Source organism: Mytilus galloprovincialis, chromosome 6, assembly GCF_965363235.1.
Source record: "Mytilus galloprovincialis chromosome 6, xbMytGall1.hap1.1, whole genome shotgun sequence".
Classification (NCBI taxonomy): domain Eukaryota; kingdom Metazoa; phylum Mollusca; class Bivalvia; order Mytilida; family Mytilidae; genus Mytilus; species Mytilus galloprovincialis.
In genome coordinates, this window is record NC_134843.1 from 32,244,321 (window position 1) to 32,263,064 (window position 18,744).

General features: G+C 31.5%; 1 protein-coding gene across 4 annotated transcripts; it reads left to right on the plus strand.

The window, feature by feature from the left end:
- Positions 1 to 5,831: 5,831 nt before the first annotated feature.
- Positions 5,832 to 18,152, plus strand: LOC143079380 (uncharacterized). Of its 4 annotated transcripts, XM_076254667.1 has the most exons (7): positions 5,860 to 5,877; positions 5,977 to 6,070; positions 10,029 to 10,257; positions 13,900 to 13,965; positions 14,613 to 14,699; positions 16,297 to 16,437; positions 17,261 to 18,152. In XM_076254667.1, the coding sequence occupies exons 3-7, from the start codon at positions 10,033 to 10,035 to the stop codon at positions 17,375 to 17,377; spliced, it is 636 nt and encodes a 211-aa protein (XP_076110782.1). In that variant the 5' UTR covers positions 5,860 to 5,877; positions 5,977 to 6,070; positions 10,029 to 10,032; the 3' UTR covers positions 17,378 to 18,152. The 4 variants fall into 4 exon arrangements, with proteins under 4 accessions (XP_076110780.1, XP_076110781.1, XP_076110783.1 ...); XM_076254665.1 differs by having other exon boundaries at positions 5,832 to 6,070; XM_076254666.1 differs by having other exon boundaries at positions 5,832 to 6,046.
- Positions 18,153 to 18,744: the final 592 nt, after the last annotated feature.

The following is an 18,744-nucleotide window of genomic DNA, read 5'->3' on the forward strand; positions in this document are numbered from 1 at the left end:
TCTCAACTTGTACGATTCGCTCGTGTATGTAACAATGTTTTAGATTTTAATGAGAGAAATTTATGCATTACTGAAAAATAATTACACCAGGGTTTTCGATATTACAAATTAGTCAAAACATTTACTAAATTTTATCATCGGTATAAGGACATCATTCGTAAATATAGCTCAACATGCAGACTTCTTATACGTTCAGGTATTTCACATTCAATATTTTATGGAAATATTCTTTATAAAGCACAAAAATGTCAGTATTCACCTCAGAAGCTAACGAAACCTTTAAACAAACTTATTAAGAAGGAATATAGTTACGATACTGTGGTCAGGTCATTAAAGATTGCATATTTTGGCGTTAATACTGATTCGCTTATAGGGTTTTTGCATAGGAACTAAACATTGGCATGACACGGGTTATGTTCTTCTCATATATCTTATGATGGTATGATACTTAACCCCTCACGGGAATGAATGTGCTTTATATTCATATGACGAAGACAACATTTTTCAATCAGTTTAATTGAAGTCTTGAGCTGGCATGTCAGTTAACTGCTAGTAATCTGATGTTATTTATGTATTATTGTCGTTTTGTTTATTTCTTTGGTTACATCTTCTGACATCAGACTTGGACTTCTCTTGTAGTAAATATTAATTTGCGTATTGTTATGCGTTTACTTTTCTGCATTGACTAGAGGTATAGGGGATGGCTGAGATCTCATAAACATGTTTAACCCCGCCGCAATTTTGAGCCTGTCCCAAGTCAGGCGCCTCTGGCCTTTGTTAGTCTTGTATTTATTGTTTCTTGTGTACAATTTGGAGTTTAGTATGAACTTTTCATTATCACTGAACTAGTGCAAGTATGTGTTCAGGGGTCAGCTGAAGGACGCCTCCGGGTGCGGAAATTTCTCGCTGCATTGAAGACCTGTTGGTGACATTCTGCTGTTGTCAGCTCTATGGTCGGGTTGTTGTCTCTTTGACATATTCCCCATTTCCATTCTCAACTTACTTTATCATCAAAGATACATGTACCAGGATTAGAATTGTGTATTTGCGCCAGACGCGCGCTTCGTCTACAAAAGACTAATCACTAACGCTCGAATCAAAAAAGGTAAAAAAAAAAAGTCAATCAACGTAAGAAAGTGAAGAGCATTGAAGACAAAATAATGTATGATGTATATTATATATTTTTTCCAAATCAAATTATTAACATAGTAAACATGAGCTTTGTAGAGTTCTTAGCAGTATAAGCACATTTGACAAAATATTCACCACACATAAACATGAAAAATTAAAGCATGCAAGGTAAATAAAAATATTGAGAAAGAAATCACATTTTACTATAGCTTGCTTAGCAACAAAGCACTTTAAAATAATTGAAATAAGATAGACATTTGCTTTACCAGCTTCAGAGTAAATATCATTTCATACTAGTAACAAGGTGTGTATAAATGTAGGCGATGTAAAATAACTAGCAATATGATATAACTATCTTACAGTAAATTGGCCTCATAATGCTTACATTTTACTTAATATCTTAAAAACTCTTTGCAGAAATAAGCATTTTGCAGGTTCTACGGACAGGATCATGAATCGTTGTCTCTCACGTTATGTGGTTCGGATTGATGAACGAAAAAAGCATATGTGTACATCTCACACGTTTCGAAGTGTCGTTGATTTAAATGTTTGACAAAAATAAAGGATAAATCAATAATACAACAATTACTGTTCCATTTTCAACCATTCATTGTTTACTCGCGTTTCACCAGAATGAATATAAGTGAAACCCGCAGGTAAAATTTACACAATTTTGTTTACTTTAAATTTCGGTCAAAAATATACATAGCCAATGATAATAATAATCAACGCACACATCATTTGTCCTAATGATATAGATTCCTATTACTTTAAATTTATATTTTTACCAGGAATAGTAACAGTGCTTAAATATTTATCTTACGGATCATTCCGTTATTAAAAAAAAGTGTAGATCGTCACGGTCAGCGATTTAGAAGAAAATACTGTAAGTACACATTTTTTCCCCTCAAAAATATGAAATAAAAATAGTATCTAAAGAAATATTGTTTATTTTGATTGTTAATTCCTAGCAGTCTTTTTAAATGTTTTGCAAACAGAGAAAACATTTTAGAACCAGGAAGTTGAAAAAATATATAAATAGAACCTGAAAGTGTCTGAGATCACCCTTTTCTGATGTAAAAAAAAAACAACAAACGAAGCAAAACGTAGACGTGTACACTCCCTACGCAAAAGGAGTGATTAGGTTAGTTATCGCATAAAACTTTAAATGAACAAAAATATATACAAACGTTTTATACTTAGCATTGCTACCATGTCTTTAATATTTTTCAATTACGATGGCAACTTTATCGCAAATGTCTATGATAATTGATTGCAATTTGTTAAAAATAAAAGATGCATGCTGTGCAGTCACATCGAACATTTTGTTTACAAGGTAACGTTTGTTATGGGCATCGTCTTCTTGCCTAGAACGATATTTAATATTGTAGTGAAGAGAACACAGTGAAGGATGTAAAGGGATTGACGTTTTAGTCTTAGATGCATGATTTGTTTTGCATTAGTTGTTATTGTCTTTTTTATGCATACATTCCGTATAATCGTACAATAAATATTCCACTCTGTAAGTGTTGATATGAAAATATTGCAGCTAGTTACTGGTCGTGTTTTAAAGCCAAAGTTTACCGATTATAACCTTTGTGAATTATGAACAGAGAAGCATGGATATTTAGGTAAGCACGTGTATTACATGTACAAAAAAAAAGTTCAAGGCGATGGTATATATAGTCTTATGTTTTTAGTTGCACACTAAATTTGATGTTCATGTGAGTTTGTTTCAATTAAGCAAGCAGTTAAAGTGGGCTTCTAGAGAGGTCTAATAACGCGACTACTTTAAAATATGTTCAAATCATTCAAAACCATCCAAAAAGACTATGTTGAGGAAACGTATGCTAAATAAAATTTATTGCTGACGAAACACCATAAAAAGTTCAAGTCGATGACTGACCTATGTTTACGTCTCTTAACTCGCTCTGCCTATTTGGGTTTCCCCTTCACACTTGCATATTGCGATCACCGGATGTTTCCGTTAAAGGTTACGCTGAGGTAATTGCAAACGGAAACCATGGCGGCCAACTAATTTCTGGAAGCCAACAAATGTGTACATAAGTTTTATATTAAAAACTAGCCATTTAGTTATGAAAAAAAAAAACTTTTGCATCAGATTTCGTTTAATTTGAGGTTTAATATTACTTAATGTTAACAAGTAACACAGCATTTGCAAGTAACAACAACTGTAGTAATCCCATATTTTTATTCTGACATTCACAACCACAGTTTCAGCTGCGACTGATCTATTTGTTTTTATTTCTGATATTGTGTCTCTCTACAATTTAAACGTGACAAAGATCTGATCAACACAATATTCTGGAGAAGGCCTTCAAACGGTTGAAGGCCAACATTTCATGTGTTTACTTAATTTTTTCTAGAGTTGATCGGAGCATGGCCAGAGTGTTGTATGTAAGTCGTGGATAAAAGATCGGGTGCATTGCAGATGTTAGCTGCAAAGTTAGAAGCATTTCTGTAAATACTATAGGCGATTTACATGATAAGCTAAATCATCTTCACTGTTGTTATCTTTTTACCATTTCAAAAATTAGTTATTTATTGATTATGGGTTGTCCCACCGGTTAAAGGTCGAATGTTGGCCCATATGTATCATGTTTGTTTTTATTCTGAATTACACTAATTTTAATTTTTGCAAACCTCATCATCTGATATATTTTTGTTATTGTATTAACATTAAAACAAAGGTTAATTTATCGGATTCGAAGCGGCTTTACACACCCCATAAACAAACTGAAGAAGAATCATTGTCCTCCAAAAAGGTAATCAGATCCCGCAATATGTAAATATTTACTATTGAAATGATTTCATATGTTAAGCGAAATGTTAAGTTTAAGGATAAAATAAGCTTATTTTCGTTTCTCTTGTTTGAATTCAAACTAAAAAGATTATAAAGAAACAAGTCAGGATGATGTTGGGTACAGTTTAAGACATGTGGACAATAATACAGACATCGTCAAAAACATATTTTCTGACAAGAAAGTTTTTTTAATTATAAATTGGGCAATAGAATACGGGATTTTGAAGGCAGTTACTGTTTAAATGGTGATGTTTAAAAGACGTGCAATGTAACATTTTTGTCTGGTGTTTCTCTGCAGAAGCACTTGTCTCTGTGTTTTTTTCTCACATGAAAGCGATACAAATAGAATAATTTCAGTAGTTTTCAAATTGATCATTTTTTTTTTAACCAGTTCCTTTACAAATACAATTGTATTTAGATACTATATCGTACTCTTAGATTGGGTCTAGAATGGTAATTTAAGTCTGTTTTTGTTAACAGGTTGGGCCAATCTATTCTCTTTATTTTCTATTCTTTATTCTTAAGACACAGCTTATGAAGATTACAAACATTGTATAGGTCTACTAGATTAACGATATTCTCGATACTACTAGAACAACATTGGCTTAGTTGCAATTGAACTGATTTTTTTTTCAAACGCAATGTTTATTATGCAAAGTTCGATATTATTTTCCACATTTCAGCCCTAAGGTGACTGGACAAAACAATTTATTTAAGTATCCCAATGAATACTTTGATTTATGTGAACGAGTCTTGGTTGTTCTGGTGTAAATATTCATAAAATGTACCAGAATTATAATTTGAATTTAGGACCCAAAGTTCCAAAAAATTGTGCCAAAAACGGCCAAGGTTATCTATTCCGAGGATGAAAATATCGTTAGTTTTTCAAAAAAATCAGAGTTTTGTAACAAGAAATTTATAAAAATGACCATATAATTGATATTCATCTCACCACCGAAGTGCTGACTACTGGATTGGTAATACTCTCGGGGACGAAACGATCACAAGCAGTGGTATTGACACAGTATAACTGTGTCATGTTTTTCCTGTCTTTATGCATACGTCGAATGTGGATTCGAAATTAACATAAATTCAACAACAAACTCCGTTCGTTTTGATATTCGTTTCCCTAAACAACTTTGCAGAAACATGTGAATGACATTCATCTTAGTACAAATTTGCAGCCTTCGATTTGAAATGAGGAGATGTGGTACAATTGCACTATAATTAAAGAACACTATTCAATATCTTGTTAACAATAAGAAATGCAGAAATGATATCTTATTCGCATCATATAAGCAATAAATCGTTCAGGTAGATCATCAAGTCTTCAGCTTAAGTAAGTACGCAAGTAAATGTGATTGAGGGTCGGACATTATTTGTTCAAATTAACATAATCAGCGCATTTGACAGAATACTCAGCACACGTACAGTAACTTGAAAAGTTAAGTATGCAAGGTATATAAAAAAATTGAAGTAAATATCACATTTTACTATAGCTGGCTTAGCGACAAAAGCACTTTCAAATACAAAATGTAATTGAAAGAAAATAGACATTTGGTTTACAAGCTTCAGAGTAAATATCATTTTATACAAGTAACATGTTGAAACCCTTTTGCATAAATAAGCAATTCACAGGTTCTATGGACGGGATCATGATTTGGTGTCTCTTACTTTATGTTGTACGAATCGATGTACAAAAAAAGCAAATTTGTACATCTCACACCTTTCGAAGTTTCATCGATTTAATGTGTTGGACAAGAATAAATGATCAATTGATAATACAACAACTACTGTTCCATTTTAATCATTCATTGTTAAATTGCGTCCCACTTGAATAAATATAAGTGAAATACGCAGTTAAAATTGGCCCATTTTTTTACTTTAAATATCGGTAAAAAAATATACATAGCCAATAACCGGTATGTACAATTTACACAATTTCTTTTTGTAATTTACCAATAAGATAAAATTGTCCTTATGTTATACATTCGATTACTTTGAATCAATATTTTTACCAGGAATAGTAACAGTGCTTGAATGTTTATTCTAAGGATCATTCCGTTAGAAAGAAAATTGTAGATCGTCACGGTGAGTAATATGGAAGACAATACTGTAAGTACACATTTTTTTGTTATCAAAAATATGAAATAAAAGTAGTATCTAAGAGATACTGTTTACTTTGATTGTTAATTCCTATCAGTACTGTTTAATGTTTTGCAAACAGAGTAAACTATGCAGAACCAGGAAGTTGAAAGAGATATAACACACATGTAAAAATAGAGACGTTGAAGAAAAGTTTCATTTTTATGTTTCGCTTTGAGACGTCTTTATATAAAAATCAATACATTTCTGTGAAGAAAACAATGTTTTAATATATAATAAAATAAAAGGAATTATAAAGAAAGATTACACAAGATAACACTATCAATCAACCTCATTAATCAGAGAAAATATATCTATATTAAGGACAAAAAAGGAAATGTGATTGGTAGAAGCAAAACATTTTTTGGAGTTAAAGTTTTACCCGTGCACAATAAAATTGAGAATGGAAACGGGGAATGTGCCAAAGAGACAACAACCCGACCATAGAAAAAAAACAACAGCAGAAGGTCACCAATAGGTCTTCAATGTAGCGAGAAATTCCCGCACCCGGAGGCGTCCTTCAGCTGACCCCTAAACAAATATATGCTAGTTTAGTGATAATGATCGCCATACTAATTTCCAAATTGTACTTGGGACAGGCGCAAAAATGCGGCGGGGTTAAACATGTTTGTGAGATCTCAACCCTCCCCCTATACCTATAGCCAATGTAGAAAAGTAAACGCATAACAATACGCACATTAAAATTCAGTTCAAGAGAAGTCCGAGTCTGATGTCAGAAGATGTAACCAAAGAAAATAAACAAAATGACAATAATACATAAATAACAACAGACTACTAGCAGTTAACTGACATGCCAGCTCCAGACTTCAATTAAACTGACTGAAAGATTATGATTTTATCATATGAACATCAGGCATAATCCGTCCCGTTAGGGGTTTAGTATCATACCATCATAACATATATGAGAAGATCATAACCCGTGTCATGCCAACAACTGGTTTTTGAATAAATGTGTTTAGTTCCGATGCAAAGACCCTATAAGTGAATCAATATTAACGCCAAAATATGCAATCTTTAATGACCTGACAACTATATCCCTTCTTAATAAGTCTATTCAAAGGTTTTGTTAGTTTTTGAGGTGAATACTGACACCTTTGTGCTTTATAAAGAATATTTCCATAAAAAATTGGATGTAAAATACCTGAACGTATAAGAAGTCTGCATGTTGAGCTATATTTACGAATGATGTCCTTATACCGATGATAAAATTTAGTAAATGTTTTGACTAGTTTGTGATATCGAAAACCCTGGTGTAATAATTTTTCAATAATACATAAATTTCTCTCGTTAAAATCTAAAACATTGTTACATACACGAGCGAATCGTTCAAGTTGAGATAAATAAACACCGTAAGATGGTGACAAGGGAACGTCACCATCTAAAAATGGATAACTAACGATAGGAAATAAAAAATCATCTCTTTTATCATAAATTTTAGTATTAAACTTTCCGTTAATGATATAGATATCAAGATCGAGGAAAGGGCAGTGGTCATTACTAGTAAAAGCTTTATTTAAAGTAAGTTCAACAGGATACATTTCTTTAATATACATACTGAAGTCGTCATTATTGAGAGCCAAAATATCATCCAAATATCTAAAAGTATTATTAAATTTGTTTATCAGATGTTGTTTCAATGGGTCTTTGCTTATTTTTGTCATAAATTGTAACTCATAGCAATACAAAAACAGGTCCGCAATAAGTGGTGCACAGTTAGTCCCCATTGGAATTCCGATAATCTGACGATATACGGAATCCCAAAAGCGAACAAAAATGTTATCTAGTAAAAATTCAAGGGCATATATAGTATCAAAGCATGTCCAATTGACATATTTTTTTTTGTTTATTGCTACTAAAAAATGACCTAAAAGAGTTTGAACATATATATTCACAGTCTGACTTTTAAATGCCCATTTAATTAGGTATGTGAATTGTTTCTTAATGAGAATGTGAGGCAATGTGGTATACAGGGTAGAAAAATCAAAACTTTGAACAGATTCAAAATCACCAAAATAAGCATGCAATTTATCAAGTACTTACAACGAGTTCTTGTCACTCCAAAAGTAATTAATTCCACTATTTTCGAAGGCCTTATTTGAACAATTTATTATCAGGTTTTTAATTGTACCAAGTGTGCTGGTAAGAAGAATAGACAATTTAGTAGTGGAACAATGGCTTGAAGACGAAATAAATCTATATTTGTAAGGTGTTTTGTGTAGCTTCGGAAGCCAGTACATAGTTGGGCAAACATTCTCCTCACAAATTTAGACAATACATTTAAAAGTATACTTTAGATAACCACTGTTTAAGATTTAATAACAAGTGTCAATTGTAAAATGGTATGGGAGAGGTAGAACAACAACACTGGATTCTTCACTAAGACAGGAAATAACAACGTTGTATGCAATCATTTTAGAATGTATATGAGAACTTCTATAGTTTTCCACCAACCACTGCTGGTGAAAAATTGGTCCAAACACTTGTCCAGTTTAGAGCCAGGACTACAGTACCCCATGACGTAACCAATCCCACTTTAAAATATCTTTTAAATTGATTGGTAATTAAAAATATTAGGTGGAACCCCATTTAGGAAAGTTTGAATAATATTAAAGGCATTTTTGGACATATACCTATTCAATTTTTGTGGCTCTTATTTACCTGTGGCTTTCAAATACTCACTTCCTGCGTTCTTCATGAAAGCTTGAAAGAATAGGACTTTGAACGCAGGAAATTTACAAAGTGTTCTTTTAATTTTACAACACTTGTTTGATACCGCTGCTGGTTGATCTTTAGCCCCGAACAGAATCGCCATCCCAGTACTAAGCACGTTGATTCTGACTTGAATTACAGTAACACACCTTATAAATGGTTATCAAAAGTACCAGGATTATAATTTAGTACGCCAGACGCGCGTTTCGTCTACATAAGACTCATCAGTAACGCTGATCGAAATATTTATAAAGCTAAACAAGTACAAAGTTGAAGAGCATTGAGGATCCAAAATTCCAAAATTCCAAAAAATTATAACTGTCCTTTTCTAAGTTTATAAATAATTAAGAACACCATGCAGAATGGACAGATTTGCTATTATTTTAAGGTCCTTTTTGGTTATATTGCTCATCAACTATTTCAGTTGTTGTATAGGTTTGTTTTTCGAACATTCGGCTTTGAGCGTTCATGATGAGGGTAAATCTGGAAAACTGCTTCGGACGCTTGACTCCTTTAATGTGTGTTTTTTTGTTTTTTTGCTTTTGCTTTTTAATAGCAATGAATCGATACCGTTATTGCATTCCTTTAAGTCCCCAGACGATATTACCAGCTCAGTTGTCAGTACTTACATGTGTTATAAGAAACCCTTTTTAAGCTATTTCTTCATAAATTCATAAGGCACAAAAAGATTACAGCTTCAACTTTTTACTCAAAATTGACCTTAGAAGAATTTGGCTATTGTTTTTTTTTTTTGTTTTTTTTTGTTTTCTTTTATGCCATACATCTCCTCAACGGCATTGACTGTTCCTGACGAAAAGCGATACAGATGCTTGGTATCTATAAAGTGTAGATTTCATTTTGTACTATTAGATTATATTTTTTTCTAATTATTAATGTAACACACACATTTAAACATTCGATGGGAAAAATACATAAAATGCTAAAAAAATTAAAAAACAATAAAACAAACTAACTTTGAGAAACTGTGACAATAATTTAAAATGTAATCGGATAAAGTAGAAATAATATTCGTGGCTGTTTCATACCAGTGCACACATCTTTCAATTGATTTATACCTTTTTTTTTAATACACATTTTTATAGTTGTCATTTTTCTTAAGTACATATGATATCAATTTTGTATATAGTCAGCATTAAGTTTTCTATTAACTAAAACAAAAAAGTAATTGTTTTTATAGTAGAATGCACACTACAAGAAACAACGAGGGGTCAATCGTTGTGATGATGCAACCAACAGAAAATCTCGCATCTCCACAAATAATCTATGGGAAGAGAGTTAAAATATTAGGTGGTGGACAGATTGGGCTCGGCGGAGTATTATTGATCATGAGTATAGTTCAATTGATAATAAGTGCCAGCTCTCTCCTGATTGTCTATAACTTACCGATAATCATATGCTCTGGATGGGTAAGTCTGTTATATTTAATTTAGAATATTTTAGGAACGTTGATGGCTGCCTGCTATTAATTTTGATATTGTTTTAAGTTTAAATGGTATGTTTTTGATTGTAATATAATAACGATTATGTATCATATGTTTGTTTTTATTCCAGTAGGTGCTTCAGCAAAAGTCAATGTTTCAGAAACATTTCAAAAGTCTAGTCTAGTTTGGTTTATGAGGGGTTAGTAGCTCAACAATTCTAAGTATTTTCGGATCTCCTTTGTTTGCCTGTTTGCCTCCGTGCACAGTGATGCGAAATAATTTTTCAAAATGTGAATTTTGTGCTTTACGATGGTGCATGAATATGCGATTTTAAATTCCAACCATTTAATAAATTTTCTGCCAAACCAGAATTTGTTGCCTTTATTATTCTCTCGTGAGATGACACAGATCAAGCTATTAATGATAGCGAAAATTATAAACTAAATTGAATTTCATAGGCCACTTATTATTTCATCTACTGAAATTGAAAAACACATCAGTTTGTGTAAATCAAATTTGCATTTATCTTGAAAACTTGACAATTTCAAGTCAGTATATAAAAAAATATAAAAAAAAATATAAAAAAATTTCTGTAAGCGTCACTTGAAACTCGGAAACTTTTACCAATGTTATTATGCTTTTATACAATTACTATTTGACATCAATATCAATGTAGATAAAGCGAATTTTGTTATTTATTTAGATATCAACTGATGCGGCGTCATAAGATAATATACAATTATCTAGCAAAGATCAAAATTACACCGATTATATTAAATCGTCGTTTGGCCTTTATCACCGAGAAAATCAAGTTCATAAGGCAAGTCCTGAAAGGTCGTCGATAAACATTTTAAAAAATACAAACGAAAAGTGGACGGCTTGGTTTATATACATGTTAATGACGTAACAAAATATAAAATTCAGATTTAAACGACAATCATTTCAAGGCCCTTAATAACTTATAACATATCAGTTTTCTAAGACGATTTATTTCTTTTCGTGCGTATCAAGGAAACTTAAACCTAAACTTAAAACGAGATTGATTTTTTGTGATCCCTGTCAGACAAACATCAGCAGATACGTATTGTTTATAACAGTCAATATTTTTGTCTTATTTCTCTTAGTTACTGACAAATTGAATTACACTAAGAAAATCTTAACGTTGATCATTGAACCATGAATTTTCTTTAACATCATGAAGGTAAATGAAAATAAAAACACACAACCAAGAAAACTTGAGTTTGAATTTAGTAAATATATGCAACTATGGTTATTGCATAAGCTAACAAAGACGTCAGATTCGGTACTTCAATATTGACGTAGATGGACGACGTCACATGACAATCTATGATAAACGGGACGATTTCAACTTCCCAATTATCAATTTCCCATTTCTCAGCAGTAACATACCCTCTGCCCCTTCTCATGGTGTGTACATATCACAATTGATACGTTATTCTCGTGCTTGTTCACACTATACGGACTTCATATACAGGAGTGTGCTCCTCACGCAGAAACTGCTCCAACAAAGTTATGAGGAGGACAGATTAAAATTGACACTGCGTAAATTTTATGGACACCATCACGAATTGGTGAATCCATACGATGTGTTTTTAACCAAACTAGCTAAGGACATTTTTACCACATGGTAGATTGTTGTTTGTCATTATGTCGTCTAATCTTTTAATTACCAAACTTGACTTATTCCCGATTGTGACTGTTTTGCTGAGTGTGAATTCGCATTACTATAAGACGTGTTACGGTACTTGTCTATCCCAATTTCATGTATTCAGTTTAAATGTTTAATGTTATATTTGTAATTCTCATCGGATTTTGTCAAATGTGTTGACGTCTTTTCTATTATATTTATGTGTTATGGTAAAGAAAATTAATCACCGCATTCATTTATTAGATTTCATTTTATTCAACGTAATCAGTACGATATTTTACGTTTGAAGTAAGATTCAAAACAAACCGGACATAGCTTTATAATATACATGTAGGTAATTGCTACCTTAGTTTGCTATTAATAAATATTAAAATGTGCATTGTTATTAAATGCAATATCAGTATTTAGTTCAAATATAATCTTAAATCAATCCTAATTCTATCTTATTCACTCAAATGACGTCATTTTTCATTTTTTAATGATCTGTTTTACAAATTCAAATGACGTCATCATTTTTTTGTCATTTTTTACAATTTCAAATATGACGTCACTTGGCGTTGAGGTTTAAACTTATTCGGATGTGTCTACATTTTGTGTTGAAAATGTCTGGTTATGCAATGTATTTCAGTTGTTTCCTGTAATAAGTTAATATTTCAATTCTATCATGTACAGCTTTTGTTTAGTAATTTTATAAATTTACTGTTTGCAAAAGTATAAATTATTCTAAATAATAGGGAAAATCCTGATTGTTTTTGGCACAATTTTTGTTATCTTTTGGTCCTCGATGCTGTTCGACTTTGCGCTTGTTTCGGCTTTCAAACTTTTGTATCTGGGTATCACTAGTAGATCTTGTGTGGATAAAATGTACTTCTGGCGTATAAAAATTTCCAACTTGTTGCCTTTTGTTGGCTGTTGTTCGTGTGTTTCTTTGTCAATCGTATTCTCCAATTTATCTATATTGTAGTCCTGTGGTGTTGAGGTGCCATTTTAATGGTATATTTCACATGGCTGTAAAAGGGGATATTTGGCATGCCACAAAACCAGGTTCAACCCGCCATGTTTTCCATTAAAAATGTCCTGTACCAAGTCAGGAATATGGCCATTGTTATATTATAGTTCGATTCTGTGTGTGTTACATTTAAACGTTGCGTCGTTTGTTTTCTCTTATTTTGAGTGTAAATTCACATTGCGATAAGACGTGTCACGGTACTTTTCTATCCCAAATTCATGTATTTGGTTTTGATGTTATATTTGTTATTCTCGTGGGATTTTGTCTGATGCTTGGTCCGTTTCTGTGTGTGTTACATTGTAGTGTTGTGTCGTTGTTCTCCGCTTATATTTAATGCGTTTCCCTCAGTTTTCGTTTGTTACCCCGATTTTGTTTTTTGTCCATGGATTTATGAGTTTGAACAGCGGTATACTACTGTTGCCTTTATTTATAGAGCATATCCGAACCACTTAAATAAGGTCTATACAAATTTGAAAAATGATAGTCTTATTGTCTTATTATCATCACCAAAATTTAAATGTCAAATTTGTAAAGAAAAAAGGCGAAGCGAAAGTTATGGGATGGAGGCAGCAAAGACCTTTAAATAATAAAGTCTTGAATGAAGATATCATGAAAATAACAACATTTGTTTTTCTATGAAGGATGCGAGAAACAACGTTTAAACCACACATAACAAAAATAGTTTGGTTTAGTTTAGTTGAATTCTTTATGAAAGTTTAAATTCACCAAGTTAAAGTTTGAGATATGATAATGGTATATAGTAACGTCTAAAAGGTATGTCGTTAATTCTATGACAAAACAAGAATGTGTCATCTTTCTAAGGAAATGTATTCTAAATACGTGCATTTTTTTGCGGATATAACCTATCATAATAACAATAATAATAATAATAATAATAATAATAATAATAATAATAATAATAATAATAATAATAATAATTCAATTATAGTTTATTATGACTGGATGCATACCCCTGAACATTTCAAAGAAAACAGAATCAAACTTAAAATGCCAGGTATATATAATTAAAATCTTCAAAGGGGAACATATCCCTTAATAACTTTCCTACTAGGTTAAATCCATTTTAATATAATTATGGCAATTAGTGAACCAAGTCGGGAATATGTCAGTTTTCCATTCATTTGATGTGTTTGAGCTTTTCGAAAAAAGACTTTCTTATTAAAATTTTCCGTGAAAATTCGTATTTTGTGGTTTTAACTTTTTCCATGGTACTCTCACAAAAAAGCAGTAAAACATGATTCAGAGAAAACGTCTTTAAAGCACTTGATGAACACACCAAATTATTCAAAGGTTATAATTAACACTTTGATTAGATAAAATAAAATATAAGGCTTGTTTTAATAATTTGTGACATTGTTATGAAGGTGACGGGCAAATGGCTGTAAACTAGAATAACTGGTTGTCCGCATAGACAATTAAAGGCAATAAATCAAAAAATCATCTTAGATATGACAAAAGCAAAATGTACGAGCCAAAAAACTATCCTAAAACGTCCACATAACATGAAAAAGAAAATAAAATATTGACCTACACGAATATCATAAAACTTGAATTCAAACAACAGATAAAAGGTGTTTTTTATTTTGAAAAAAAAATCTCTTCTAATTTATTAGTTCATATTTATATTGTTTCTTACTTTAGAAAATAGGTTTCATGGTGTGCAGTATTATTGGGGCAGCAGTTTTTGTTCCAATTATGTTTAGTTTAACTTTTATTGTTGGATTATTTGTAAGTAATAATGTTATAAATTCGTATTTATTATTCTAGTTATATATGTTACTGACTTTTAAGCAAAACATTCAAATTACCATACAACACAAAGCGAAGCGGCGTTTGCAATACAGAACTTCCCGTACGAAATATATAGTAGGATTCTACCTAGACACTTGTAGGAATGAAGTAGGAATCTACCTAGATTCAAAGATTCCATATAGAAAGTAGGCGGAAATGGAAAATGAACAAAATTCTGACTGGATTTTTTTGTATTCCTACTTCCGAAATCCTACTACTTAGGTGGAATCTTAAAAGTCTGTGTAGATTATTTTCTGTTTTGAAAATCTGATTTGATTATTTATTTTCCTACTCCTTGTACAAGATTCCTACCAGACAATCTTTCTTCCTGGAAATATCTTGCAGTGGATTACTGTTTGCTAAGAACACACATTTTGCAGTGTTACATGCAAGCAGGTTCTATTTCAAAATTCAAAAGTTGGAGGGGAAAAGAATGCAAAATTGCTGCCAGCTAGGGTCACACAACTACAATATAGAATATATACATAACTCTTAATTTCAACTAGGCATATTTTGGTTTTCTTCATGTTTATGTTTTACACAATTTCTAGCTTGCATATATTGCAGTTTCCTTATACATTTTAAAAGTCCATTTTTTTAAAAATGAATTTATTTCATGAATTTCCTTTGATTCAAACTTAAATCATTGACCCAGTTGTGTATATGTGAATATACACTTACATTTTGTATATTTTTAGATTCCTACCAGATAATATTTTTTTCTGGGTGGAATTTAAAAAAATCCTACTAAATTTTCTATTAGGATTTTTATTTTCCTACCAAATTATTCCTGCTAATTTGCATATTCCTGGTAAAAATACAATATTCCTACTAAGAAATTCCTGCTAATGTAAACTTTTCGGCTATTTTCCGTGTGGATTCCTACTACTGTCTGACTAGAATATCACTATTTTCTGGTAGGAATTCAGACCAATATTCCTACTATATTCCGTGTACATTCCACTTGGAATATTTCATACAGGTTTGACATTTAATTGATTCCTTACCTTAACAATTTCGAAGGAAATATTTAGTAGACATATATTTAAATAAAGTTTTATGACATTAAATAAAAAAAACACCATAATATTCGTTTTATAATACAGGCGATTATAACTTATAGCACACTTGACTATCGGTTTGTTTGACAGAAATACAGCTACATTTTAGGTATTTTAATTTTAAACACATACTTTTCTTTCGATTTTGATCATGACGGGTAAAGAAGAAGTTCCCTACGTGTTTGTAGAAAGAGCTAACAATTTATCACAAAAGCACTTTTACGCTAGTTTTGCAGTAAACATACGTATACTATAACGCCTTTTGTAACCAGGAAATTTGAACTATAATTTGTCAATTTAAATGATGATATTGACTATCGTCCAAGTCGAATGTTTAAAATTAACGATTGAGTAAGTGTCTTTAATTTCCTTGTGTCGCGTCTTTTTCAATTTCTTTTAAGTCATGGAAAAAAATGGAAGATTCTATTTTTAGAGTCAAAATGGTTTTATAAGATCATATATATTTATTTCAGCATTTATTTGACGAGTACCAAAACGACGGGTACATTTTATCATATTGCATAGCTGGACTGTCCGTTATCGAAGCAATAGTTGCAGTAATTTCAGCATCCTATTGTTGCTGTTGGTCGCCTTGGCAGACATCAAGTCAGCAGGTATCACATGTATCATGTTTGACTTTATTGTAATGTTTAGATCTACTTGGCAAATATATATACATCGAAGACTAATTGGTGGCCTTCAGTTGCTATCTGCTCTTTAGACTTGTTGTTGTCTCTTTGACATATTCTTCATTTCCATTCTCAATTTTATGTATGATTTTTTTGTATTGCTAATTCGATATACAAAATAGATAATTAAAGTCAAGAGCAATATGAAATTAAAAAAACAAAACAAACCAGATGAAGCCTTTATCGGAGTGTGAAATGTTTGCGCTGCGTTTGAGACTCGTTGGTAGCCTTTGGCTGTTTTCGTCTATTAGGTCGGGTTGTTGATGCTTTGACATATTTCCCGTTTCCCGTCCCTTTCTTATTACGTATCATATGACCCCCCTCACCCGTATCAAGACAGTTACTTTAACCCAAAAGTTTTTTTTTTTGTATTTGTAGCCATATCGGCCTATAAATCAAACTGAAATATTGAACTGCATTTCAGATTAAACCGTTAGTATGCAGATTCTAACACAGCTTGAATCATTTCGTTGATATATTTGCAAAACAAATTATTAATTCTATACATTATACATTGTGTGCAAGTCTTTTTATTCCTCAATAGGCTAGAAATCCATTTAAGGTGTAGCTGTTTCACTGTTAATTAATGTTCAAGGTTGTTTAACTATAAATATATTAAGATCTATTTTAAAAAAACAATCCTTGTCGGTATTGCGTGGTACCTACATTTATAATGCTTATCTGATAGAAATTAGGTTTGTATATACAAACAATAGTTTACAATAAACATCCTTTAAATATTTAACAGATGGCTGTGTTTATGAGTCCCTTACCGTCTGGAATGAATTTAAATGGAAATCAAATTCAGGATACAAATATCAGGTCATGGGTGGATACGACCGGAAAAACCAATACTGCATTCTAGAGTCTTACAGAACAACTTTGTTGGTGGAACAAACCAAGGCATTAGTAATCCACACAATCTAAATGTGTCCTACACTTATTTACCACTGTACAAAAAATGACATACATGAACTCAACTATCCGCTAATTGTATTTAATACACTTTTTTTTATCGAGGCATAGACAATGTATTACATAATTGCATATACATATACTAGATAACATAAATATTTCATGTCCAGAATAAAAAAAACTGACTATCTTTGATTTAATACAATTTTCACTTGAAGTTTACCATGCGCTAATTACTTGATTAAGCAAACAATCATTCAAGAAAATCTAAACTATAACAAATGTGTAACAAAATACATTTAGTTTATGGTTTGAAAATTTTCTTAATTAAGTTATATAAGTGTTTTTCTTTTTGAATAAAAACAAAATATTTCATTTCATAGTTTGAAATCATGGAAAATGTAACATCACCAATGGTCCATAATTTGGTGAAGTACCAGGGATGGAAAACAGACAATTGCGTGATGTCTTATCGCTTGATATAACCTATTAACTTATTTCAAAGGAGTAACACAATGAATGTCACATGTTGAATAGGATCTTTTCACCCTTCCACAGCAGTTTAGATTTACCCCGTTATTTTGTAGGTGTTCGTGTTGCTTGTCTTTAGTTACTGTGTTATGTTAAGTATATTTCCCTCATTGATATTCACCCCATATGTTAGATAAGTTGTATTGATATAAAAGAAATTTCTTGGTATTACTAAACGGAAGAGTATACACAAACTACAACCTTTTTTTTATTTACCTGTGTATACTATGACGTAATCTTTTTTCAAAGTTGATGTTTTTCTAAACATTGTTTAACATTTCACAGCGGTTTTATACTTTTACCTTAGTTTAAACCTTTTTATTTACGTTTTACCTTAATTATTAACCACTTTTGTATTAACTAAGTATTTGCATTGTACCATAGATGACATGTATTCGTTCATTGTGTGTTTACATGTGTTACTACGTTTTTTGATAGAGTTAAGCCTTCCAATGGGTGATTTATAGTGTATCTTTCTATGTTTTGATTTTATACTATTGATTCAGAAAAAGGAGAAGCTTGTTACTATTAAAACGTTTAATCCCGCTGCTATTGTTTGCACCTGTCCCAAGTCATGGTCTGATGTTGAGTGAGTTTCGTCTGTTTATGTGGTTCATAAGTGTTTCTCATTTTTATAAAGATTAAACCGTTGGTTTTCCCGTTTAAATGGTTTTACAATTATATTTTATGTCAGATTCACAAATAATAAACGATGGTCTTGAAGAAAAGAAACTTGGTACAAACTGTGTATATCATCTGAATAACGTGTTCTTTCATTAGTCTTTA